General features: G+C 37.9%; 1 protein-coding gene across 2 annotated transcripts in view; it reads right to left on the reverse strand.

Annotated features, from left to right (window-relative positions):
* The window catches only part of SCAPER (S-phase cyclin A associated protein in the ER), a 168,275-nt gene that overhangs the window by 97,770 nt on the left and 42,721 nt on the right, over positions 1 to 27,784 (reverse strand). For both annotated transcript variants that reach the window (XM_042803896.1, XM_032990469.2), the window contains exons 9-20: positions 25,007 to 25,269; positions 24,326 to 24,550; positions 22,563 to 22,733; positions 21,997 to 22,072; positions 21,455 to 21,572; positions 21,007 to 21,118; positions 20,389 to 20,529; positions 18,234 to 18,389; positions 13,895 to 14,037; positions 9,842 to 9,923; positions 8,333 to 8,485; positions 7,058 to 7,165 (exon numbers count right to left, since the gene is read on the reverse strand). In XM_042803896.1, coding sequence (XP_042659830.1) covers positions 7,058 to 7,165; positions 8,333 to 8,485; positions 9,842 to 9,923; positions 13,895 to 14,037; positions 18,234 to 18,389; positions 20,389 to 20,529; positions 21,007 to 21,118; positions 21,455 to 21,572; positions 21,997 to 22,072; positions 22,563 to 22,733; positions 24,326 to 24,550; positions 25,007 to 25,269 — 1,748 coding nt within the window. The remainder of the gene's footprint in view (positions 1 to 7,057; positions 7,166 to 8,332; positions 8,486 to 9,841; positions 9,924 to 13,894; positions 14,038 to 18,233; positions 18,390 to 20,388; positions 20,530 to 21,006; positions 21,119 to 21,454; positions 21,573 to 21,996; positions 22,073 to 22,562; positions 22,734 to 24,325; positions 24,551 to 25,006; positions 25,270 to 27,784) is intronic.

Here is a 27,784-nt window from a genome sequence, read left to right on the forward strand (position 1 = left end):
GGGTGAAGCTGTTGGCAATGATCTATTACAATTAAAGACACAGCCAATAAACAATTAATCATGTACAATTTTGCCAAGAAAAACAACACTTTATAATATATTAAAGGTAAGAAGCAATTGCTGTGCAAAGTACAAAAAACTAGAATTGATGTATAGAATACTGAGAGACCTTCTGAAAACTGCATCATGGATTAAACTTTATAATTACATGATCATTCATGACAGCTTCTTCTAGGACAAATGTATTCACAGCAGAACTACAAGGCCAGAGTTCCTGTGCTGAAAGAACCACAGGTATCCAACAGATACCAAACATCCATAAACAAAACTGACCACAAATTCTTGGCCTAATTCCATTCTTCTAGCAACACACAACCCCTCTCCAAAAAAAACCTCCCTTCCTCAGAAAAAAAAAAAAAAATTGAGTAAAGCAAACTCAACCGGAACCTCAAGCTCTGTTGGGATGTGGAGTTCTTTCCACAGGTGATTTACTGATTGCTTCCACTAAACAGTACAGAATAAAGATGGGCTACTGCTGAAATAATTCATAATGAAATCTGTAACTCTGTGGATAAAAGAAACAGAAATATTGTTCAACATCTGACCAAACCATATGCAGCACTATTACCCAGAAATTACATCATAAGTACTATATAACACCAGAGCTGAATCAAGATCACCTCCTTGTACTGTAATGGTCATAGTAACTGATCATTCCAAAGGAGACTGGAGTGCAAACATACACCAGAATAAGACTAAGGCTACAAACGTTAGGCACACAGAATTCATAGCCTAAAAAAGTCACTCACACGAAAGCTTCAGTCCAGAGCCCTGATTAATCAAGCACAAGAGCTCAAAACTGAATCCTGAGGATTTTCATCACTTAGAAGAAAATTCAGAATAAATAAAGATGGCTAAAAAAATCATTTGGCAACACAATACCCTGAACTTCAGGAGAGCAGCCTTTGGCCTCCTCTGGGATCTGCTTGGCAGACTATCAATGGGATAAGGCCCTGAAGGGAAGAGGGGCCCAGGAAAGCTGGCTAATATTCAAGGGTCACCTTCTCCAAGCTCAGGAGTGATGAATCACAACAAAGAAGTCAAGAAAAAATGTTAGGAAGCATGCATGGATGAACAAAGAGCTCCTGCACAAACTAGAGAGGGTGGCAGCAGGAACAGGTAGTTCCCAGTAGCCTGGCAGGAATACAGAGAAACTGTCCGGGCAGCCAGTGATCAGGTTAGGAAAGCCAAAGCGCTGACAGAATTAAATCTGGCCACAGATGTGGGCAGCAGGTTGAGGCAGGGATTCTCCCCCTCTGCTCTGCTCTGGGGAGACCCCCCTGCAGTGCTGGGGCCAGCTCGGGGGCCCCCAACAGCAGAAGGACACGGAGCTGCTCGAGCGGGGCCAGAGGAGGCCACGAAGGTGCTGGGGGGGCTGGAGCAGCTCCCCTGGGAGGCCGGGCTGAGAGAGTTGGGGGGGTTCAGCCTGGAGAAGAGAAGGCTCCGGGGAGACCTTCGAGCGGCCTCCCAGGGCTTAAAGGGGGGGCAGGAAAGGTGGGGAGGGACTCTTGATCAGGGGAGTGGGGATGGGATGAGGGGTCACAGTTTTAAACTGACAGAGGGGAGATTTACGTTAGATCCAAGGAAAAAATTCTTTATTGTGAGGTGCTGGCCCAGGGTGCCCAGAGCAGCTGTGGGTGCCCCCTCCCTGGAAGGGTTCAAGACCAGGTTGGACGGGGCTGGGAGCCCCCTGGGCTGGGGGAAGGGGGCCCTGCCCGGGGCAGGGGGTGGGACTGGGGGGGCTTTGAGGTCCCTTCCAACCCAAACCATTCTATGATTCTATGAATACAAGTAGCAATGTAACATACACTTGAGTGTTCAAAAATATAAAAGAACTATTAATCTTACATAACAATTTTTAAAAGACCACATAACCACAGTTATAAAATACCTCAAACTCCTCTATTAGATTAAACGAAAAAACTGTTCATCTTTACTGTTACTATTTTTCATTTTGCTTAATCATGTGTTTTGGATCGGTTACTAAACGAGTTTATAGGATACTATTCCTCATTTAAATAGAACTCAAAAACACTCTCATTCAGAAGGGAAAACAAAAAACATTTTTCCCAATGCTGCTAGGGCTGAAGCAATAAAACAAGAGTTATATATAATTTAATTTTAATGAAAACTGTGAATTTTAAAAAAGAATAAATAAAATAGCAAAGTCCAGGTATTACCACATCTCTAGACAAGAAATCTCCTTGTAAATACAGAAGAAAATAAGCAAAGGTCAGGCATGAAAACATTACCATATCTGTTTCCCTCAGTAATTTCCTCTGTAAGAAATAATGGAAGCGGCATACAACTTTGAGAAAACAGCTCGATTGCTTAAAGGAAAACAAGCCCTCGCCCCTAAAAAGCATTTAGAAATTCTAACTCATATGAACATCAGCTCTGCTTGTGTGTTGTGCTAGCTATAAAGCTTACATGCTGGAACAGAAGTTGTACCAGCACAACTCTGCTTTCTCAGGCAGCCTCTCACCACATCCTGGCAAAAGCGCAATCCTGCCAGCGCACCAGTGTCTGCAGCAGGGGAACCTGCCAGCAGTTATACACATTGTAAATCAGACCCCCCTACGATATAGACAGGCCTATGCCAGAACAGGCTTGCACTGCAACCCCAGCCAACTTGACAGCCCACACTACGGAGTAAGCTTTAGTCACCGACTGTCTGGTTTTTTTAAAAAGGAATGTGGGTGGGCTCAACCAACCATGTCTTTCTATAAATCCTCACATCTTAACGCTGTCAATCTTCAGACAACAATCTCTTTGCTCCATCATAGGATTATATTTTCATTTGATCTAAATATACCTCTAAGAAGTTCTTTGTTTCGTTTATATCACGACAGTAGAGTCAGTTTTCTTCCCCGATATAAAAAAGCACATTTTTCACATATGCAAACAAAGGTTCATTAATATTCCTGCATCCTGCTTTGGAATACATAAAATTGTAGCATGCATCTTCTATAAATTAACCAAACCCCTGGCAACTTATCTATTTCACATATATTTTACAAGTACTTTTCACTCACTAGAAAAATTCATAGACTATGCAGAATTACATGATTTATACTCTAAAAGCACCTTTAAACCATGGTATTTAAATGACAGAAGATACAGATGAGAGATAGGAGAATGGTTCAAAGGAAGAAAGCTATAAGGATTACTGATGTCATGTGCATTTCTAAAAGCAAACTAGGATGGACAAGAAAGGCAAAGAAAAAAAAGGAAAGCAGAGGGGCATAAAAATTAATAAATAATCCAGGAGCTACAGGTGGGAGCAAACGTTTACAAGGTCCCTGCAGAGACTCCTCAGTCTAATGAAATCACCATGTGTTTTCCTATGGCTTTCAGCAGGCACCTTTTCAGTGACAACCTTTGTGTCAAAAGCCCTTTGTGTCACACAGGCTTTGATTCAGCAAAACAATTAGTCATAACTTCAAACTTACTAATTGATTCCACTGCAGTCAATGAAACCAAACTGCATACATTGTTTATATCTTTTGCTGAACTGAAAGTAATATGAATATTAAGAGAGGGGACAGGAAATCAATAGCATAGAAAATAGCAACGTAGAAAGAAGGTAAAGCTTTAAGTCTGATAGAAGAAGACGTGCATTTAAGCAGAGAGAGAAGGTGCAGAGAAAGCGTAGACACCACACTGTTACTGTACTGAAGAGAATGGTGAAATGATGCGCTACAGTGACAGCGCTGCAAGTTTCAGAAATAAAATGAAGAAAAGATGACTTTTAGCCTGAAGCCTGCCCTGCTGAAAGAGTATTACCGTCTACATGAATGGATGTATTTATAAGAGACTGGACAAAAGTTAAAAAGGAAGTAAAAAATGTGAATAAAACTTAATTTGCTTTCACTGTTTCAAAATCAATGTATTTTTGATTTAAGAGAAATCTACATCCTTTTCAGCTGGAGACTAATAAATACCCAAATGAAAAAAACCCTAAAGATCTGAGATGAAATGAAGCTGCCATATAACCTTAGGAATAACTTCATGCTTTTCCATTTTTAGTACCTTCATTCACAACAAAACTATTGTCTTTGTGAGTTTCACCAAATGTATTGCATCTACAAGTGATTTAACATCACTAATGATCTAATACCAGCTGTCAGTTCTTGCACAATATACACTATGTGCTTAATTCTAGAACAATGCAAAACTTCTCCAACACGAAGGCTACTTTTATCTCTGAAAACGTTTGTAAAGTTACAGATCGTATAGCTGCTGTAGCAATGGGAAAAACCCCTAGAATATAATAGGTTTTTTATATCTGGCAAGATCAACTACTAGTATCCACCTGGCCCAGAGAGATTAGTGTCAATGATCATTCTGTACAGCTTTTAACTTCTTGCTTACAGTCAAATCAATCAACGAAAATCCTTACTGTACGAAGACATATTATATAATCACTTAAATCAGTTTCCAAAGTCTAAAGGAGATATTTAGATCTTACCTTCTGTGATACCAATATGGTCAAAATAAAGGTATTTCCAGTCCTTCTGTGATTTCTCAAGTAATAATAAAGAAATTCTATGGTCTGATTAGAATTTTTAAAAAGGTTTTTTTCTAGGCAGCTACCTATTATACTTAACAGGTTTAACACAAAATGAGTCAAAGATCAAGAGTAAGCTATCTGAGGTGTCAAGTGCACAAGGTTAAAGGTGAAATTTTATTAGGTCAAGGGTGATATAAATAAAATCTTGTATGTCAAAGAAGAATGGTCACAGACAAGATGCATATAATCTAAAGACATCACAGATGACAAGTAATAACTTTAAGTAGTACAAGTGTGTTCTCATGACAGATACCTTCATGGACTAAAAAATTGAAAACAGCGATGAATAAGTAACCATGAATATTATAATACTTCCCTGGAATATGATTTTACTTCTATATAACACTTCAGAAAATTTTTCTCAAGTATTTCAAAACTTAACTAAAGTTACTGAATGCATTAGTTGGGGGGTGTGTGTGTGTGTGTGCAAAGTTTAAACAACAAACCAACCAAAACAAAAAAGAACAGAGAGGGCCTCAGGCCAATGCAATTTCAGGTTTTCAGAATACTACACTATAGTTCAGAATTGTATACCTGGACTAATTAAAATATAGCTATAAACAATGTATTAAATATTTAACAATGGAAGTATCCATATGTTGCCACTACACCAAATACTATGCACCATATTGATTAAGGATATTTAAATCTGCCATTGTAAACATCAAGCTGTTCATTCAGTTAAAACTGTTCCCTCCTTTTGCTCCTGCACTAAATTCACACTTAAGAAATCCCACACACTTAACCTTAATCTTGGTCTTAAATTCACATTCAAATATTTTGCTGAAAAACACTGGACTGAAGCATATGATGTTGGACACCACAAAAATCAAGATATCTGTGCCCTCTAGTGGAACTTCTTTTTCACCAACTGGGCACAAATGCAGCTGTTACAATGTGATCCCGGAAGTTGGAATTGTTAAACTATCAAATTAAATGATGTGAATAGCGTATAACACCCAGTCAAAGAAAACCTAGTTCATTGTTTTCCTCCATGTTCATCTGAGACAGCTGCCCAGCAAGAACTGCAGTTCAATTATCAGTGGCTAGACAGGTACAAGTGAAGGATAGATAGATACAAGAAAATTTCAGTATTCTAGATTGCCCACGCCTTGGTGTGTGTACCAACATGAAAGATTCTGGGAAATCTCACAGCTTGTATTTCTAGGAAAACCGATGCAGTACGAAGCCTTCTTCATATATCCAATTAGGCAAACCTGGCATCTAAAACCAAATCCAAAACCACATAGCTCCCACTAACCACTGAAAAAGAGGAAAAAAGAAACTCAAAAGATTATGTACTTTCGTTACAGTTAGGAAGGGGCAGGGCAAACTCAGCAAAAATTTACTCCTTCAGACTACTGTATCTCTCCAATTTTCTTTTTCTGTTTTTCCAGTGATAACCACCTCTTATGGATTTCAGTACTTCAGAGACTTAACTCTCCAAAGCTTTTTAAAAAGGAAACGATGTTACTACTGGATGTAGGAAGCTGTAAACAAAGAGATTTCAACAAATAAAAATAGCAACAAGAACTGCAAAGGAAAGAAGGAGACAGCCAAAAATTAGAAGTACTGAACAGTGTCATTTAAATCAGCTTGGCTGGAAACAGATTTCTGAACAGAATGAAGTTAAATCTGAATCAGCTCTGGAGTATTGGCTTGTGAAGTACTTCTTCCTAACATCTGACTGGCAAAATACACAGGCATTCACAAATTTTTTGGATAAGACAGAACTCAAAGTCTGACTCTTCTAATTTGTCTCATAGAAATGGCCTTTACTTTAATACTGTAGTTCAATTCAGGCAGCAGCAATGAGAAATTAAATCAGACAACCATTCAGAAGTCTTTTCTTCAAAACAGCATAGTTTCTTGATTTAGTATAAAACTGTCCTCACTGCTTCCTAAAAATCACCCTAAGTGCCAATTCTTCTAAAGAAGCTACTGAAAACCTAATTATCGTTCTTTCTAGCAACGCTAATACTGTAAAGCGTTTCCAATCTGACATTTTAAAGTAATTTAGCACTATAATTTTCAGCATTATTCACCCTGATGCACAGGATAACATATCTGACAACCTAAAAAAGGACTAAGATATTTTAAGTAACAGGAAAGAAAGAAAAAAAAAAAAGTAAGCCAAAATGCAGATACTTGCAACACATAAAGAAGCTGAGATGAAAACCACCTTTGGATTAATAGAAAAACAGTTAGTCACATTTTATACACAATCTGTATCTAATGGCAATTGCCTGAAGTATTTGAATCCACTGTTTCTTTCATTCCTTTTCATTGGTAGTCTGTATTCAAAAAGGCACTATTATTCCCATGCTGACAAAAATATTGTTGTTCAATTCTGTTATAAGAATTTTCAAGACTTTCTGCATTTGAAACTAGAAGCAATATAGAAAAAGATATTTCAAAACTTACCACTTCTTCATCTGAAAGCTCTCGTCCTTGTATACTGCTGTTTTCTCTCACAGCTTGTTGGTGTTTTTTCCCTTTAATGTGGCTAAAAAGGTATACTTCTGATGAAATCTGTAATGACAATGATTTAATAGTAATTATTTTCATTGAGAATTCTGTAAGCTATAAATAACAGTACTTTAAATAGAATATATGCCAGTTTGTCATGGGTATGTTAAGAATTTCAAGCACAGTACTTTATTCCTCAACCTAATTTACATAAACATCTTTTATGCAGGATTTAAGAGTAAATTACATAATTATTTGCTAGCCAGCAGTACAATAAGAGAGTAAAAAAAATATTGGCTTCTCATCTCATTTTCACTTAAAACTAACTTCATATATTGGACTTGCATTCTGAAATGCATGATCAGTGAATATACAAGTCTGTTGAACCAGAGTTTATTTTCTAGCACTGACTGAAGCGATCTTGTGTAATCTTGTTTAATTCAGCAATTAAAGAGAAATAATGCTTAGTAGGATGTAAGGCTTTATTCCATAGTGCAAATCAGTAGAACTAGTTAGCAACAAGAGCAGATCTCCCTCCTTCCTACTCAGTGACTGTATGGCTTTTTCTTCTCCATCATTCCTAGGACATACAGAATGGCAGACACAAGAAGAGATACCCTGTTGAGACTGGAGGTCAGCCTAGCAAAAATAGTTGGCTCCCAAAAGTGACCCAAAAATAAGATATCTAAAGAAAATGAAGAGACACTGATTCTTCCCTTCAACACTTCAAAGCCTCCAGCCAAACTCAGTCCAAGAACTTCTTGAGCTTGATGTGGTTTCTCTATATCTAGTAACATTCAGTGAATTTCAATTTAGTCAAACTTGTCCAGTAACCCCCTGAACTCACATTAAGTTCAACTGCCTACAGGATCTTGTAACGAGGTGTTCAAGGCTCATCTAACTGCTATGTAAAGAACCACATCTTTTACTTTGCTTTAAATCTAGCATTTAACTACCTTCATTTGATGCTCCTGGGCTCTTGGCTCTTCTTAGGAGAAATAGCTAATAACTGAGTCCTGTCCACTCTCCATTCCACCTACAACTCTACAGTTCTTTCAAATCTTCCCTAAACCACTCGACAGAAGAAACAAAAAGAAGGTGCACTTTAGAAGAGCAGAGCAGGGACACAGTAGATGTGCAGTACTCTCACCTGTGAATGAAGCATAATTTGTAGCTTCCAGGCTTAGGCTGGCCCTGCAATTCTGACAGTATCCCCTCTATCCAACTTACCATTACATTGCATAATGAGCACTGCTTTTTTCGTTCATATGGTGTAAGCTTTGGTGCATAATCAGTATTAGCATGTCGTCCACTACTTAATTCAGCTGCTTTCTCTTTTCTTTGCTCAATTTGTTCCATGTGCCTTCTAATACTTTCATCATGCTGAATGGGAAATAATCGAAGCAACAAAGAAAAAACACATTGAACTACAGTAAATGGAATTGAACTGTGCAAAGAAGTATTGAGAATTACCAAATATTGTACAGTTAGGATGAACTTCTGTTAAATTGAAACTATTTTTTATTTCTGAAAGGTATTGAAAGTCATCACATATCACAGACATTTTAACGTTATGCTATGATTTAACAATCAGTTAGTACTATTCTTGTTTTATAGGTGATTATCAGTTAATAAGCTGTTGCAAATCCTTCCGTAAAACTTTTTGTTAAACATCTCAGTTCTGGTGTCGTTCTTAATGAAGCACCCTAGTACAGAATACAAGTTCAACTTTCAATTCTACAAATATCTAACTTAGGTGGTGCTGTTTTCACTGACAGATCCGAAATCATAAAGTACAAATTAAAGTAAATTACTTGTTATTTATCTGCACTAGCAGGCACAGTTCACTGGATTCTTTCAGAGTGTTTACATACCTAACCCTTATGAGAATGGAACAAACTCTCAATTATTATTTAAAATCAGAAGCTGGGGTGTGAACCTGTACTTAATAACAAACCTGCATATTACAGTACAAGTAAATGTAGAAATGGTGCCTCAGACTGGGATCATAGCAAAGAATAACACTGAAATGAAAAATTATTTGTACATATGTAAGCCATCCTAGAATAAAAATTTACATATTTTATACTTAATTGAAACTTTAATATAGTTCCACCTCAGAACCTTAAAAATACAATTATCATTTCAGAAGGCTTTACATCTCTTGAAAAATAGTGGATATCCCTTCAAGACTTCTGATACATCGGTTCTCCAATGGCCAGTCAATTCAGCTGAACACATGAACCACAAGGGGCTTGATCCTTATTACATTTTATGAAATAACTGGAGCCCTTCATGAAACAAAAGGAAATAGCATGCCACACTTGACAGCATCAATTTCAATACCTTTAAATAGCACCTTGTGTGACTGTTTGGTGAATTGCTTCCACTAAATATTGTGAGAGTTTTTAAACACTGATTTTCCCCATGATTTAATTGAAAATTACTTTGACTTCTCTTAAAAAATACAGATTTACTTGTTCTCATGTTCAAAGCTTTGAAATGAATGAATTCCATAGAGCTCAGTCCTGTTCCTTCCAAATTACACAGCATATATTATACACCAAGGTCCTCCTCTTAATACAAAATCTAAATAAAAATCTCTTGTAAAGCTATATAATTCAGGACACTGCGAAGTGCACCGTAACATCTTCACCAAAAAAACCATACATACAGAATATAATTTTACAGAAATTTTATATTCTTGATCTATTTTTCAACTAAAGTATCCTTTTATACCTTCAGTTGAATCTTCTTCTGTAGTTCTTCCATGGCTTCTTGCTGAGCTGCGGTAAGAGCTGCCAACCTCTCTTCTCGATCTCTAACCAAAAGATAATAAATATATGGAAAACTTGTAAAATGTAAAGCATGCATGATATTAACTAATTTACGTTTGAAATGGAGAATAAACACCCCAAAAAATGAAGCTGTAGATGGCTCAATAGAAAAGACAGACAACAAAAAGCAACTTGGTTAACAGAGAATACAGATGCTTTAATTTTGATGAGTTAAAGGCAGACGCTTGAGCCTTCGTAGCAGAACCTGGGTCATACCTCAGTCCAAACCAGAACAGTGATAGTCAACACGATGCTACCAAATAGTGGCGAATGTCATATCCTGCCACCATTAGCGTTCTTCAGCCAATGGCTACAGTAAGTGAACCAACAGAGAGGAGTACAATGGCAAATTGAAGAAAAACCATACAGCAGTGAGGGCAGTGAGCTTTATAAAACTGATCATCAATGGAAGTTTGCATATATATAAACTTACAGATAAAAACTTCAACCAACACCAAATGATACAGTCATGAATGATAAATTGATGCTCTAGAATATTGCAATTCTAAATGTCCAAGTTACCAAAGGATAGCAAACGATTAGGCATTTATCTTATTGTCACCTTCTGTACATAACTGCAGTCAGGACCTATTTTGCTCACTGAACCTGTCTGCCCTACATCCCTCTGCCAAAAACTGAATCATGCCTCAAACTTCAGTTGTCCTCTTCGCTTTTAACAACCCTCTTCCCCAGCAAAGCACCAAAGCACAGCTGTCAAGCATGTGGATGTCAGTAAGAACCTGTGAACCCCCTAGGCATTACCCTATTGAAGAGATTAAGATTTTTTTTTTCTGTCTGAGAAAATAACAAGAGGTATAGCTTGATCTGCTACTGTAACTATTAAGTAGAAATCTGCAGATAACAATTTATTCGAGTACAACTTACTAGTGATCAGTAAGCCAATGGAGCTATTAAACCCTAAAAAGGAATAAAGTCAGCTACTCATGCTGTTTGTACAGAAAATAATTGGGATAGGAGAAAAACTCCTAGAAGTCTGGCAGCTGTGAAGGGCCAAAAGACATAACGAAAGCTTTGAGTAAAACTGAGCAATGAAGAAGTCAAAGTCATTAGCCATCTTTTTAAAAGACATTCTGAAATTAAAGTAGTCTGAATGACAAAACTAGAAAGGATAACAAAGAATATTATCAAAACTGCAGTGGTTTTAATTTTATGTGGATTTCTGTTTGTTTGTTTTTTTCCAAACAGAAAACCCATAGGAAAAAAACAAAGTCATTTCAGTAGAAGTCGAAGGCTCAGATAAAGTAACATTTTAAAACAAAAAGCCACAGAAAATATAAAAGCAGATAGGAAAGAATACAGGGGAGAAAGCAAGTCTAACAATCAACACTACATACAACTGCTCTTTCAGAAAGTATAAGTGAACTCTTCCAGTCACCACAGGCGTGGAGCAGGGGGGTGAGGAAGAGATGATGGATGAGAAGCATTAGGTAGTTTGTGTGCTATCTCCCCTGAGGTATATAAAGACAGACTGAACTACAGTCTTTGTTTTTGTTTGAAAGAGCTCCTGACTCACACCACGAGCTGAAACAAAACACAACTTACACGTGACCCAAACCCAAAGCTTGTTTTAGCCATTTCTTTCAGTATGCTTTTTTAAATATTTGCTTAATCCTACAAACGGTGACAAATTAATGCCACTGCATACTATGGATTAATAATATTTGAAACAAAATTCCAAAGTTTCAATCTATAGAACATCAACATTATTCCTGCACAAGCCCTTCCGAAAAGCATGCTTTTTACATGATTAGGTTACATTATACAGTTTTAAGATTTCTATTGACAAGAACAAAATTTTCCATATTATGGATTTCAGCTCTCTGCAATATAAAATACTCTGAAATTACATTTAAAACCTTACTGGAATCAAGTTAATGTACCATAAGGTCATGGGGGCTTTTAAAGTCAGTTTTAAGTACACTATTCCTTTCATACAGCTGCTTTAATCACCACCAGATGCACATGGTAAAGCTTATACTGAAGAAACTTTAAGCAGATATTCCAAAAATTACTCATTCCAGCAAGAATTAAATCTTCAGGATAAGAGTCAAATCCTAGCAGCAGGAAAAAAACCCAACAAAACAAAACATCAAATGATACCCTGAGGTTCTACCAAAACATAACAAAGTCCAAGTCCGAAGAGACAGTACAGCCAGCTTCCTGTCAAGCTCATCTCTGCCTTAACTTCTAAAGCAGGACGCTCTGAATCCTCCTCTAATCCTACTATGTTAGAGAAACCTCAGAACTGTTATAAACAAGATGCAATGACTCTGAGGCCATTCTGACATAACAGAATCAGCAGATTGTAGGGCGCCACACATATATTCTTTCCTACTCTTTCACAAAATTATCAAAAAAAAAAAAAAAGGAAAAAAAATCTCTCTTGTATAATCAGCATCTGGCAAAGAAAAACAAATGCAAGCACTGTACTCCAATATCAAGTACAAAGCATTTGAAAACCGAGTGCTGTAGTAGAAAATATAGAGGAAATTTGCTGAAACACAGTACTAAGAGAAGGCAAATGGAAACTGCTGTTCTTCATGTCATAATGAAATAAATGGGATGCAACAAAGAAAAGTGGCAGATTTAAAAATGATTAAACAAGCAGAGCAAAGAATTACATGCCTTGAGCCTTTAGAAGTTCTAACTGTAGAAGACCTCAGGAAGCAAAGGTATCAGTGGGACAATTATCTCACATTTGGTTATTGTGAGGGCTTCCTCAAATTTCAGAAAGATGTAGAAGCCTTACACACGCAGGATATATCTTCCCAAAATAGCATAACCAAAACTCTCCCTGCTAGTCCTAATCTTCTTCAGTTGTCTGTGAAAGACAATAAGACACTGAAGGATCCCTTCCAACTCACTATGTCATTGTGGTTTTGGCTCAATATACTGAGGAAAGGTCCACAAAGTCCTGGGCAAGGCCACAGATCCTATCCACAATTCATTAAACATCTAATTGAAAGTTGAATTGCTTTATGATGTCAAGCTAGAATTACTCATGACTTTGGAAAATGAAAGAAGGTGATCAATATATTTCTGAATATTTTACTTGGAGAAAAAAAAAAAACAAAACAAACTTTTCACGACAACTTTGAAGAAAACAAGCTTTGACAATAAAAATGTTTAAAGAATCATTAGTGCACACTTCTTGTCATAGGAAAACTGTAACTTCTGTTTAGGTTTTAAGGAATGCTTGTGGCAGTGGAACTTTAGGGAAAGAGGGAATAATAGGAGGTCAATACAAATATAAGTTGACAAATCAAACAATAGGCAGAACACAGTTTTCCCGAACCAGACTTGAAAATAAACCCTTCTCACACACCACAATGCCACCCAACATTCATTCTCTCTGCACCTCATGTTTGGCTCAAAAGAAAGAGGGAGAAGAGTCCATATGAAAACCTCTTCATGAACTTTTGATTATGGCCAAAAAAATAAACCAAGTAGATCGTAGACAGCAGAATTAATGAAGCCTGATTTCCCGGCTTTGTGCTTCACTAACATAATGTCTGGTGCCTACAAAAAGGTGAACTCCAATTGATGCCAGTAAGTCCAAAAGTTACTGGAGAGTAGAGGAAATGGGGAACACTGGGATATTAATCTTGCTTCCTTTGGAAACTAAGCTAAAATATGAAAAAGGCAAATTATTAAAAGGTCTTGTTAGCAATAAAACTAAGATGAATATAATAAAATACAGCCTTGCATGTTATATTGTGCACGTATCTAAGGAATACAAAAATCTATTAAAGAATTTATGATTACTCACCTGATTTCTTCTTTCAAACCATTCATCAAAAATATTTATTAATGTTACTATTTAAAATACTAAGTCTGAAGAGCTAAGAAGGTACTGTTATTATAGAAAAGCTGCAGTTTGCTGGAAAAAATAATGGTAAAAGGCAGGGAACTAACGAAATTATTGCAAAGTTACCTGGCCCTCTCCCGTGCTGCATCTTCTCGTGCTTTTTCTTTCTCTTGCCTCTGCTGTTCAATCCGTGCTTCCTGTTCTTTCCTTTTCATCAGCAGCTCCTCAACTCGCGCTTGCCGTTCTGCTTCTAAGGCTCTTTTGCGCTCCTAGTCATAAAAAAGTAAATTCTAACTTTTCTTTTAGGAAAAAATCAAAAAGGAATTAACGGAAACTGTATTTTAACATCTGTTTGTAGAATTTTATCTTACTTTCATGACAGAGTAAGAACTGTATTTTTATTAGATAAAGGAATAATAGGCAAATATGAGTATATTCAGAAGCTCAAACATCTGGGGAGATGTCCTCTGGGGAGAACTGGATTTTTAATGTGTTCTTCAAATCCTTATTTTATGGACAAATTAGTCTGTTTTGCATGACAGAATAAATAAGAAATAGATATTTAAATACACTTTTTAAAATATACTCCTTGCCACAAACTTCAGCATTGTAAGTACACATCACTATACTAGCAAATAAATGATCTTCCTTTCAGGACACAACACGAAATTTCATTCCAAAGCCAAGACTTGCTGGTATGATGAACATTTTTGGATTGTTAGATGAGGGCTCTGCATACTTAAATACTGGCTGTATAAAAATTTCAACATCAAAACCAGAAAACATTAATCTTATACTTTATTCAAGAAACTAAGAACTACAAAAATAAGTGAATGTTTTTTGTTTCATGCACAGCATTTTATATTAACAAATATGACCATAACTGCACCATCTTCATGTCCACAGACAATACAGCTTTGTAATGAAGCATCAAAACTGTGGTTTTCACAGTACCTACATTCTTCCCTGCATGAAGTTTCAGCAACAACATTCAACATTGCGTGAATACATTAATTTCCTTCTGAATAAAATAAATAAGACAAGATATGGCAGACTTTACTACAACTGTACTCGTAAACCGACAAGAATGCAAACTGTTTTACAGAATACACCCGGTGCATCATAAAAACAAATACTAGTTCCGCTGAAAATTCCTGATAACCTCTAAGGTTGCAGTTGAAAAGATACCAATAGAGCTCGCACATTTTGAATTAGGCACCAGTGCTACTAAATGGAAAAGCAAGCTAAAAAAATGCTCTTCAGTAGATCCTGTAATTAAAAAGTTAAAATAAGCTTGACGGAAGAATGGGTTTAAAGGTCAATCTGCAGAATTTGGTGTTGGGAAGAAGCAAGTAAATTTTATTATTTTATTAAATATATTTTAAAATATATTAAATATATTAAATATTTTATTACATTTTATTATTTTATTAGATTTTATTGAACGGATCAGAGAAATGACAGATCCAAATGGTGTTGACAAAGACATTATTCAGGTAGATAAAGAGAAGCAACCCAGTTTCCACAGATATTACAATTTTGTACCATGTTTAGAATCTGTGATTTTAAATGATGCAATTCCATGTATAGTAGAGGTTCATAAATGTTACAGTAAACATAGAGTGGTTATGTTTAGAAGTGTTGTATTATTCCTGTGTTTGAGGACTTTTTGCATAAAGTTAAAATCATACTTATAGGCCAGAACTCTCATGAGACACTTCAGTACACCAAAGTGAAATTATCTGTTCACAGTTATACTAACTGCTAAAGAAGTTATTATACTGGAGTGGCTGCAGCTCCATAACAGTGCAGAAAAAGCTCCCTGTGAGGGGAATACACAGTGTTTTATAGAGGACGGCAGGGAAAGCTACAGCATACTGCAAAATATAGGGCTCTGCTCAACTACTAAGCAATCTGGCCATGAAAAAAGCATAGCAGGAAGCACCAGCTTGATCCTTGGTCTGGCAGAAAGGATACAGAGAGAAGTGCGGACATAATTTCCTATTTTCAAAAAGGGAAATAAAGACGACTCAGGGAGCTACAGGCCAGCCAGTCTCACCTCTGTGCCCAGCTGGATCAGGGAGCGGATCTTCCTGACAACTGTGCTAGGGCACATGGAAAAGGAGGAGGTGACTGGTGACAGCCAACATGGCTTCACTAAGGGCAAATCGTGCCTGAGGAATTTGGTGGCCTCCTGCAACAGGGTTACAGCGCTGGTGGACAAGGGAAGAGCAACTGACGTCATCTACCTGGGCTTGTGCAAAGCATCTGGCTCTGTCCCACACAACATCCTTGTCTATAAATTGGAGACATGGATTTTGGGGATGGAGCACTCGGTGGGTAAGGAACTGACTGGATGGTCGCACTCAGCAATGGCTGTAGTCAGCAGCTTGATGTCCCGGTGGAGAGCAGTGACGAGTGGCATTCCTTGGGGGTCGGGGCTGGGCCTGGCCCTGTTCAACATCTGTCGGTGACACGGACAGTGGGATCGATGCACCCACACAAGTTCACCGACAGCACCGAGCTGTGGGGGGGGGGGACGCGCGGGAGGGCAGGGATGGCATCCCGAGGGACCTGGGCAGGCTGGAGAGGGGGGCCCGGGCAAACCTCCTGGAGTTCAACAAGGCCAAGGGCAAGGTCCTGCCCGGGGGTCGGGGCAATCCCCAGCACAAACCCAGGCTGGGCCCTTGAGGAGTGGCTGGAGAGCAGCCCCAAGGAGAGGGACTGGGGGGGTTGGTGGGGGGAAAACTACCCGTGAGCCAGCACCGTGAGCTCACAGCCCAGAACCCACCCGTGCCCTGGGTTGCAGCCAGAGCAGGGGGGGCAGCAGGGCCAGGGAGGGGATTCTCCCCCTCTGCTCTGCTCTGGGGAGACCCCCCTGCAGTGCTGAGGCCAGCTCGGGGGCCCCCAACAGCAGAAGGACACGGAGCTGCTCGAGCGGGGCCAGAGGAGGCCACGAAGATGCTGGGGGGGCTGGAGCAGCTCCCCTGGGAGGCCGGGCTGAGGGAGTTGGGGGGGTTCAGCCTGGAGAAGAGAAGGCTCCGGGGAGACCTTCGAGCGGCCTCCCAGGGCTTAAAGGGGGGACAGGAAAGGTGGGGAGGGACTCTTGATCAGGGGAGTGGGGATAGGATGAGGGGTCACAGTTTTAAACTGACAGAGGGGAGATTTACATTAGATCTAAGGAAAAAATTCTTTATTGTGAGGTGCTGGCATAGGGTGCCCAGAGCAGCTGTGGCTGCCCCCTCCCTGGAAGGGTTCAAGGCCAGGTTGGACGGGGCTGGGAGCACCCTGGGCTGGGGGAAGGGGGCCCTGCCCAGGGCAGGGGGTGGGACTGGGTAATCATTAAGGTCCCTTCCAGCCCACACCTTCTATGATTCTATAAGTGGGATTTAGTACTGAAAGCCTGTCTGCGGTTTGTTCTAATTCAACTATCAGCTTAAGAATAGCTCAGTGCCTACACAACCCAGAAAATATGGCACAGACAAGAAAGAATTAAAACCACCCAAAATCCCAGAACGACACTCCAGGAAATCTGAGTTCTAGAATAAGGGAGTATGAGTAACTACAAAACATAGGATCACTGAGATCAGGTTTTTTGTAAACAATCTGGAAAGGTACTTCTCACTGATAATGCAGTCAATCCTTGGACACCCAGAAACTTTCAATAATATATTCCATTTAAAAGATTTTTATCCACCACTCTTGGAGTACCTTCTGTCTTAAAAATGGCTTGTGAGCCAATGAAATCAGTGACATGACCCATATTTCAACAAGGAGATAATCAGCTGCTGGTGCTAAGTACTGAACTCTGGAAGAAGCTGGATTCACAGACGATCTACAGTTGTGGTGATCCGAGGTATGTATAGAGAGGGAGGAGGAGTTTACATAAGAAAACATGTGTTAGATTCTAACATAAAGAACGGTGCCAAAAAAAATGGATGCATGAGGCTGGGAAAACTTAGTCTTGGAATGTTGTATTACAAAAAAAAAAAAAAAACCAAAACAACAAAACGAAACAAAAAAATCCCAAAACCAAAACCAACCCACACCAGGATTCCAGGAACACAAACACACTTGCATTGTAGTTTTCACTGATCCTGTAAAAGGTACTGTAAATATGACAGTAGGCATATGCTAAGGAATACTCTTCTGTTTCCTCTCACAAAGTTTTAAGTGTTACTAAAACATAAGGATTTTCTTAAAATGGACTAACAAATATTTTTTTAAAACAAGCTTAAGACAGGCATGAATCATCTACTCAGCATCTATAACACCTCTGCTATGGAGGCTTTAAGACTTACCTTTCTCCCTCTTACTGCTGAAACACTGTAAATGAGAACCATATTAGAATATACTTTTCTGAAGTTGAACAAAGAAGATAAGATAGAAAGCAATAGACTGCACAGCCAAAATGAAAAACAAATACATATTTCAGCGTTCCCCTGCAAGTACAGATATAATATACCTGAACTGCCTCATCACGTGCTTGTTTTTCTTCTTGTCTTCGTTGCCGCTCTTCTTGTAATTCATTTAAGCGTTGTTCATATTCTTTTAGTTTATTCAATACATCATGACGCTTGTTCTGAGCTTCTAAGGTGTTTATAAATGCAATTTCATTTACCTGCAAATAATCAGAAAGTGTAATAAAAGATCTGTTAAGTTGAAATAAGTGCTATTCTTTGGGAATTCCATCCATTTGTTAATTATCCATTTGATAATTAAACTGGTTGGACATTTCTCCAGAATGGGTTGGAAAACTACCAAGTTGATAATAAGGCTTTGGGGTTTTTGTTTCTTTTAGTTTGTTTGGTTTGGTGTATTGAAACCTGATAGATAACGTAAAGGGTGGTAGGATAATATTTGGGTTTTTGTTTACTGACTAGAATCCATTTACAGAATGGATTCCACAGTTCAGTAAACAAGTAATCACTGGGAATTTAAGATTACCAATTGGGCAGCAACAGTTACCATGGTCTTCAGCTATACTACTCATTAGCTATTTCTCTAAAGCCTTCTGGCCCAATTAACCTTTATTTGCAGAACACAAGAACCTCAAGAGACAGCAGATCTTACACATTTAAACACACGCAATACTTGAAACATCTGCTTAGCTGGGGAATTATGGCAAGAGTGAATTAGTTAATATGATTACAGAAGTCACACCAGTGTAATGAAATAATGACAAAGGTACATTAGACTGAATTAGGGAATCATTTTAATTTGACAGACAGAAACAGTGACTAAATCAGTTTTGTTGTGCTTATCTTAAATAGTAGAGATGAACAGCTGCATCAATCACAACTGGTATAAATGTTCATTATATATTGTAACATTTTAGTTTTAAGGAGATGCATGTATCTTTAATTGGGAAAAGCAGTCTTTAAATATTTTCTTCACAGTAGCTAGTATGGGTACGACAGGTACTACACAGTAGCTAGTAGCTACTATGTTTTGGATTTGTGCTAGAAAGTGTGGATAATACAGGGATGTTTTAGTTCTTGCTGAGCAGTGCTTACAGAGTCAAGGCCTCTTCTGCTTCTCACCCCACCCGCAAGGAGGCTGGGGGGGCACGAGGAGCTGGGAGGGGACACGGCCGGGACAGCTGACCCCAACTGCCCAAAGGGATGTCCCGGACCATATGGTGTCATGCTCAGCAGTAAAACTAGGGGGGAGGTTGGCAGTGGGTGGCCACGGCTCCAGGACTGGCTGGGCATTGGTCGGTTGGTGGTGAGCAATTGTTTTCATTTTCATCCCTTCTCTCTCTTGGGTTTTATTTCTCTCTCTTTGACATTTTCCTCTTCCTTACTATTTACTATTATTTGTTTGTTTGATTCCATTATTAAACTGGTTTTATCTCAACACACAAGTTTTCCCATTTTCACACTTCCAATTCTCTCCTCCATCCCACCAAGGCGGGGGGGAGGAGTGGGTGAGCGGCTGTGTGGTGCTTAGTTGACAGCTGGGGTTAAACCACAATGTTTATCCAAGTAATACAAAGAAGGTAAACCAAAAAGCATTCATCTAGTACTTGCCTTACGAAATTACATATTAAAGTTAGAAGAGCACTAACAAAATACATGTTTTAGAATAATTGCTGTGTGCTAACTGTACATTTCTATTTAATTCCAACTGTTTAACAGTATTAGTGCTACAAAACACAGCAACAGCACTATTGTTTAAGGACACAGAACGCTGGATCTAGAATGGATATTTAACAAAGGAGAAGAGCAATGAGCTCTCCCCACTTCTCAGTCTACATGCTGGAAAGAAGAGAATTGATAAGTAGATCTACTCCTTCCAGAAAGACTAGTTATCACAGATAATGCTGCCATGCCTCTGTGAGGAACAAAAGCACCAAGGCGACTATCAGCTCTTTATTTCAACCCATCTTTTCTTCCCGTCCAACCCACCATGATGTCAAATAATAGGTAATTCATTTTAAATTCATATTAGAAGACAAATCGTCCGTTTAAGAGATTGGCATTTATCCGCTTCACAGTTCACACGTGTTCATATCTAACTTGCACCATGCTTCACAGCCTACTCACGAGCACTCTGAGGTACAAAACATATACAAGGATAACTATTAAGTAGTTCCCCTTTAAAACAAAATAACTTACCTTAGCCTCTTCCTCTTGTGCTTTTTTCACAATTGCTTGTAGCTGCACTTCACGTTTAAATTCTGCATGGAGCAATTTTTCCTCCATCATCCTGCGTCTCTGATCTAATAATTCTTCTTTCCATTTCCGTACATCTTTCTCCTATATATAATGAGTAATTTCATTATTAATTCAGTAACTGAAAAAAAGGGCCTGAATTTTCCTCAGAATTTTCTAATATTTGAAGCTTTATTTACAGTAATAAAACAATTTGATGCCCTACACAAAGCCTGAATTAAGTTTAACCCAAAGTACACTGATTTGCTAACTGCTTCAGTTTGGCAAAGCGTTACCATTTATGTTGGACACATGCAACAAATTTCTACTTTTATCATGCCTTCCCTGAATCTGAGTCAGTATAACATGTCAGTAACACTCTCACAGAAGTTCATAATCTAAAATAATGCTTTCTTTAATATCTGTGATGCACGAGTCATCTGTGAAAACTATATAAAATCAGACTCAGAGGAAAATTTCATTTCACCACTAGTTTTAATCTCTAACATTTCTGGACTATGTGGGGAAAAAAAGCTTTCTAAAAGGCAGCAGACTGGCTTCTTTGTGTTACAGAAAGCTTACCCTCTCCATTAATTTTTGAAGCTTCAGTGTCTTTTCTTCACGTAACTTTTCTCTCAGCTGTTGAGCTTTCATTTGTTTTTCTTCATGTTTCTTCTTGGATTCTGCTATTGTCCTTTTAATAAAAAACAAAGCAGAACAAAAGCAAGTGAAACAACATTAACTGACAGTGTTGCAAACACTTCAAGGTCATTTTCAGTAAGCGAAAGCAAACAGGCCCCTGGAGGTCAATTATTGCCCCTAAATGTAAATACTGTTCTTCTGGTCTTCAAATCTTTATTTACTGCACAACACAGCACAAGCCTAGATCATGAGGAAAATAATACACTGATTTCTATAACACTTTCCACCCACAAACTTAAAGAAAGTGGATTTATGAACAGTTTCAGGCAGCCCTGAGTTTGGTTGCTTGTTTTCACTGGCTAATGAAGACAGATAACAACTCTAAAACCTTTTGCGTGATGGTGATGACAGTTTCTCATGCATGTGTATTCCATGTCCAGGTGGACGTGCAGGCTCTTCTTCCACTCTGTCTCCCCAAGAATTACTCTGGCGCCATGATTCACGAGCTGTACATAAATAAAACAAAGCCTTAGATAATTTATAACACACTTTCCTGGGAGAAGTGCAATTAATGAGTCTTAACTCCTTTTGACTTTCTCTCTCAAATGGGTTCTCTTGTGCCTGGGTAAGGTGCAAACACAGACTGAAGCATCTCTAATCCCTGTGCATTTTCAGTGCTTAATGATTTTACTACACTTTGATCCAAATGTTCAGATAAAACAGAGTAGCAGATTTTAAAAATTCTAACAAAGATGGAGGAAGAGAGCTGAAGAACAAAGCCACATAGAAATAGTTTGAGCACACAAGTCCATCTGTCCTAAATAGCATAAAGGGATGTTCTGAAACCTTAACTAGCCATGAGTAAAATGGGTATTTTTCTTAATTTTGCTATCATGTCAACATCAGCAGAGTAATGTACAAGAACTTTACCTTCATAATCTGCCAGAACATCATTCCAGTCCATAGACATACCGCAGAAAGATATGCTTCCATTGCCCATACTAGCCTGAAATTTAATATGATCCAGAGAGTAAAAACATAAAACTTAATGTGCAGGTGTATACACATATTCAACAGTGCCAACTCAGCGATTTTCAGCAATGTTTCCAAACTGAACTAGCCACCTCAAAGACAGATGCTATTCCTGCTGTTTCAGACAGCAGAAATGGAGACTTCTGCTTCACCTAGAGCAGCTCCTGTGTGGTAGCAATGAAAATAATAAGTCCCAGCTCTCCCAGTTTCACACACAGAAATCGACAGCAGGACTGTGACTGCAACATGAGAGGACTTTGTACCAGTCAGCAGCACCGTGCTGCTGAGTTTAGTAAGACTAAATATGCCTTAGACAGTATGGTATAATTATTACATGCAACTCTTTATTTGCATGTAGAACTGGTTGCATTAATGCAAAACTGAACGCTAGCAAATTCTATATTCATATGCCGCTGACAAAGACACTTTGAAGTTGGGTACTTTACAATAAACTGAACACTCACAGAGAAATCACTATCATTGTCAGTCTCAATATTAATGTCATTGTTCTCCTCTGCTTCAATCTCTCTAGTTAATTGTTCTTCTTCTGCAATAGCACTAGCAATGGCTTCTTCGTTTGCCTTTTCCAGGCGATCTGCTAACTCCTCTTTCTTAGCAAGGACTTCTGCCATAGACTGTAGGAAACATGAAACCAGAAAAAACATCCAAAATCAGCAGCAGGCACAAAAAAGTGGTCTCCATATAGCTTATGTGAATTGTATGATATTTTGTTCAACTTCTAATTACTTGTAGTTCCTTTACTGCTATATTTTATGAAGTTAACTGAAACATAAACCCTACTGAAACTGTTAGCAACTATAGACTCATTTAATAGCTACATGAAAGACTTAGGAAATTAGTGATCACTCACATCACTCCAAAACATATGACATGAACACTGTCATCAAAAGCAACAGACAGTTCTTCTCTAATTATTCTTTTAAATACCTAGTCTTAGGGACTAAGCAACACATACTCTGAAACATTAATGGCATGCCCTGCTGTTACCTCCAAAAGAGGAGTTATGCTCCAAAGTGTTATTTAAAGATGAAAATGGATCTGTAGATGAACTGTTACCTGGAAATTTTACTGTAGTTAGTACAACAGAATCTCAGGCTATACTTGTATTTCAACATGAATGACAAGGTAGTTAGTCAAGAATGTAAACCTGAATATGCTAACTGATTGTCTTCTCATTCTCTAATGCCCAATATTAACTGGCTCATTTCCACTCCGGCTACCAAACAATACACAAATTGGTGTTCAAAGCAATCTAATCAGGAGTAGTAAAAGGCTCACAAGAGACACAGACCCGATCAAACTGCCAGTATCCCAAACTGTTAGTAACTGAGAATCTGAAACGGTGTTAGTGGATGAGGTAGTAGAGATCAGGTCTAAAAACAAACAGATACTCGGCTTGTGAATTCCCTAGCAAGAATCCAGTTTGTATGGATTTTAAGATGTTAAAGGGAAAGCGACTTACAGGAAAACTTCTGCAAATTAGAATTTTAACCTAGTTTCTGAAAAAAAAACAAGACAAAACAAAGCATAGCCTGAAAGTATAACCTGGGTTTTACATAGTATTACTGCAATTCTCCACTCAGAGAATCCCAGTAAAGCAGACGCAGCTTGAAATCTGTAGAATTCTACAGACAAGAAAGGTCATTCTTTTTGGGAAGCCACATAAAACTGAATACTGACTTCCCATTTGTTGCTTAAGAATGGCATTCATCCAAACTGCTAGTTGTATAGTAAGACCCGAGAGAGCAGTTCAGCTAGTCTTAAAAGGCAGAAGTCTACATTTGTTTCTAGCAGAATTTTGATATCCCATGTGTTTCCAGTTTGAATAATTAGCAAAACTGGAGGAAGAATTTAATGAGAGTCTGGACTTAAAATGATTGATAGTGGAAGGAAATGAAAAATTATGGCAAACATATATGTAAAAAAAGTAATGACAGCACAGATCTCTTTATTCCAAATAAAGCATCTAGTTAACGCATCTGTCTTTCCAGTTTAAGTTCAGAAACTGCACTGGAATGAAGTCCTATCGTGAAAAGTATCTGTGCAACAACAAATAATTTTTTCTATAGTAAGTACCTTACAGACTTTCCCATAATTTCAACAGCAGGCTAACAATAAACATGTGCAAGGCAGAATGAAAAAATTAAGGTTTATATTATTTACTCAGAAATCTTATAAGATTTCTTACCAATCTGGAAGCACTCACATTTGAAATATCTGTGGGATCCATTTCAGTTTCAGTTTTAGCTGCTTCTGTTTGATGCTGCTCTACAGTATCAACGATCAGGGTGGAAGCTTCACTAATCTGCAGAGTTTTTGAAGTACAATCAGTATTTGTGAGAACTGGAGGCATCTCAGAAATTGTTTGTAAGGAATCTTCTTGCAACCGTGTGCCAGTGCTTCCATTGTCTTCTGAGGCATTTGCTGTGAACTAACAGGAGGCATTTGAAAAATTAACGAAACGTAGCATACTGATTTTTGAAGTCACTAGAGTCAAAAGGATTTTAACAAAATACCTGGCAACCTTACAGGGAGTGATGTCAATAACTCCACATATATATCAGTTGCTCATAACTTTGCGAAAGTTGGATCTTTGTACTGGAAATCTTCTATGTATGAGATGTGCTTAATGCTGAGTTTTTGGAAAAGATGGGAAACCTGTCCACATTGTTGTAAAATATACGGTTCCCTCTCACAATTTTTAACTTGCCTATTTGTGGCAACATCTTAATGCATTTCCATAAACGCAACTGAAATAGCCCTTATTTTTAAATCCTTTTGCAATCTGGTTAGTGAATAAAAGCTCTAGACAACATTACCTTTAGAAAACGCTCAAAAGAAAAAGTTGCAAGATTAAGGTTAGGAAATGGTTCAAAATTGTACTGACCTGAGGCTTTTCAACAAGAGGACCTTCAGACTGATGTAAAGGACCTTTCTGTACAAGCTCTGTGCTTTTGGATGCACCACTGTCAGTAACCAAACTCTCACACTTATTCTCTGATGGTGGTGAAATTACATTTTCTTTGTCACTGTCACCTTTGGACTTTAGTGACTCTGCAGCTACAGGAGTTTTTGTTGCCAAAGCTGTGGATCGAGATCGAACAGGCCTTCCACGCTGAACTGTTTCCCAGCCCTCTGCATCCTTTCGATCTACATAAAAAATAAAACACCCCATTCTAAGAAAGGGAGACTTATAAATAGAAGTATTATAAACAGCTATTTTATTACATCATTATGTAAGTTGTGTGATGAAAATGTTCTCTTTAAAAATCAATACCAAAAAAAAAAAAAAAAAAAAAAATCAATGAAATATTCTTTAGCAAAGCTTTTTACTTCAAGGAGTGCTGTCAGTTTCACAAACACCTAACAACTCTATTGATGGGACCAGTTCTGTTACTTCAGGAAGCTAAGCTACTCATGCACAAAACCAGTGAAAAGTGGCAACAGGTACTTAAGCTTTTCATGCCTATGTTGCTATTTCACAAGATGGTAAAGCACAACAAAGCAACCACACTCTTCTTGTTCTTTGTAGCAACAGTCATGTTAGAGGTCTTTTGTGAAAGTACAAATCTCTGCAAGTACAGACATAATTGCACATCTTAGTGGGAAAAGTATTGTCCAGAAAGTGGCTTACTATTCTTCCAGAAATGTTTTCTTTACGTTTTCCATTTTGGAAAATTTATTTTCCTGGATTCCAGGAAATAGCAAAATATTGCTGCAGTGGGACTGCAAATTGAAGGAGAAAATAGAAGAGCAGTTTTCTTCAATTTACTTTGATGACTAAATAGCTGTTAAATACAACTTGCTGGTCAACATTTCTGATATCTAATCTTGGTACCTACCCAAAAAGACTTTGAAGTTACATCTGTCTGCCTAAAGTATCAGGTCTTAAGTGTGATTAGATTTCTAGACTATCAAGGTGAACATAATTTTCCATATAAAACATTTTTGTGGCCAGTAATTTCTCATACATCTTGAATTGACTGTAAGTGATTCTTTTGACACCTGATGGTATGATTCACAAGTATGAAAGGTAAACTCAAGTGTCTATTTGCTGAACAAAAGTTGATGCAAAAAATTCAAGAACTAAGTATGCACAGTATTCTCCAATATAGTTTTGGCATAAGCTATTTTTAGAGTCATTCACAGAAAACGAAGAAAAGGGTATGGGAGGTTATTTTTACCTGGAGGAGCAGAGAATCAAAAAACCAACACTAAATTGCCTGCTTTACAGAGGGAAGAAATCTAGAATAGAATAGAAATTTTTGTATAACGAAAGTAATTCTCCGGGTATTTCTAAAGCTTCTGCTAACACAGATGGTCCTGTAGCTCAGGCATAAAGATCAGAGCTCAAACATAAATATGAATAGGAATAAATACGAGCCTACTTGGTTGTCAAAAAATGTAATTTGAAACACCCAAGGGTGCTAAGAAAACTAAATTATTTGTATATGATGATGAACATTACCAACTTAAAGACTGGCTTAAAACTTACATTTCTAGAAACCTGATTTTAAAAAACAAATTATAAAGTGGTGTTAAAAATATAAAAGTGTTATGCTCTCTAAAAATACCACCTGCTTTCAGTAGGAACACGTGATGGTTAGTTTACAAGAAGTGAACCATCTTTATGGACTGCCAATAACATCTATATGCAGGTCAACACACCCAGAGGGAGCTGAGAGCAAAATATTTTTTCTATGTTTATTTTAAAGCAACTGACAGTACATAAAAAGCACCTGTCTTAACATTAATTTTCATGGTCAAAAATCCTTGAGTCTTTTTAAATTTCTCCCCGGGGCACATGTTTCTGGCAACTTGAAAGCAAGTACATAAATTCTGGCCCAACACTTTCACTGAAAGTCCTATATACTACAACACACTGCAGTGGCACAGCCATAGGATTATCAATAAAAATTAAGATTATTTTAGGTGAAAGATAAAATCGTTGTACCTACTGGACTAAGCCACTTTTAAGTAGACTTGAACTGATGTTCAACAACACTGTAAATTAGCCTAAATGACAACTAACGGCACTCTCATACTTTGCTACCCTTGGCATCTAACATTTTACAAACATTAAGTCCTTATATAACTACTGGGCTCTTTTAACATCTCAGGATGAAACACAGCAGCCTAGACCAATGACTTGTGTAAATCAGGAGGTATCAGTAAAGTTAACAGGACTGTACTGAAATTTATCTTAGCTGAGCAGCTCATGCAATAGCTGTTTTTACATAAACACATAATTGTTCACAAACCTTAACAATACTGATAACATGACAGATGCAAAAGGATAATTCAATTTGATACTTTACTGTTGGAACTGTTTTACTCTAGAAAATCTGCTGCCTATTTTACAGTAAAAAAAAATCCCAAAACTTTGGGTGAATGACTATAGCTGATCTCTTCAGATTACTGGTAACCAGAGACAGCATACCTCTGCAAAAAGCCTTTCTATGTTCACTCCCTCTATGTGCACTTGCACATGCTTCAGTATGCACCACTGATTAGAGAGGGGAATGGCAGTCAGAAAGATACAGATGATATTTTTTGCTTTACCACAGACTTTTAATTTGACCCCTTTAAGCGACTTTGGCTTTATTTTCATTTCATCATCTTTATATGGAAAAAATATTATTACCTACAGGACCAAGTGATCGAA

Source organism: Tyto alba, unplaced genomic scaffold, assembly GCF_018691265.1.
Source record: "Tyto alba isolate M040663 unplaced genomic scaffold, T.alba_DEE_v4.0 Super-Scaffold_41, whole genome shotgun sequence".
NCBI classification, from domain to species: domain Eukaryota; kingdom Metazoa; phylum Chordata; class Aves; order Strigiformes; family Tytonidae; genus Tyto; species Tyto alba.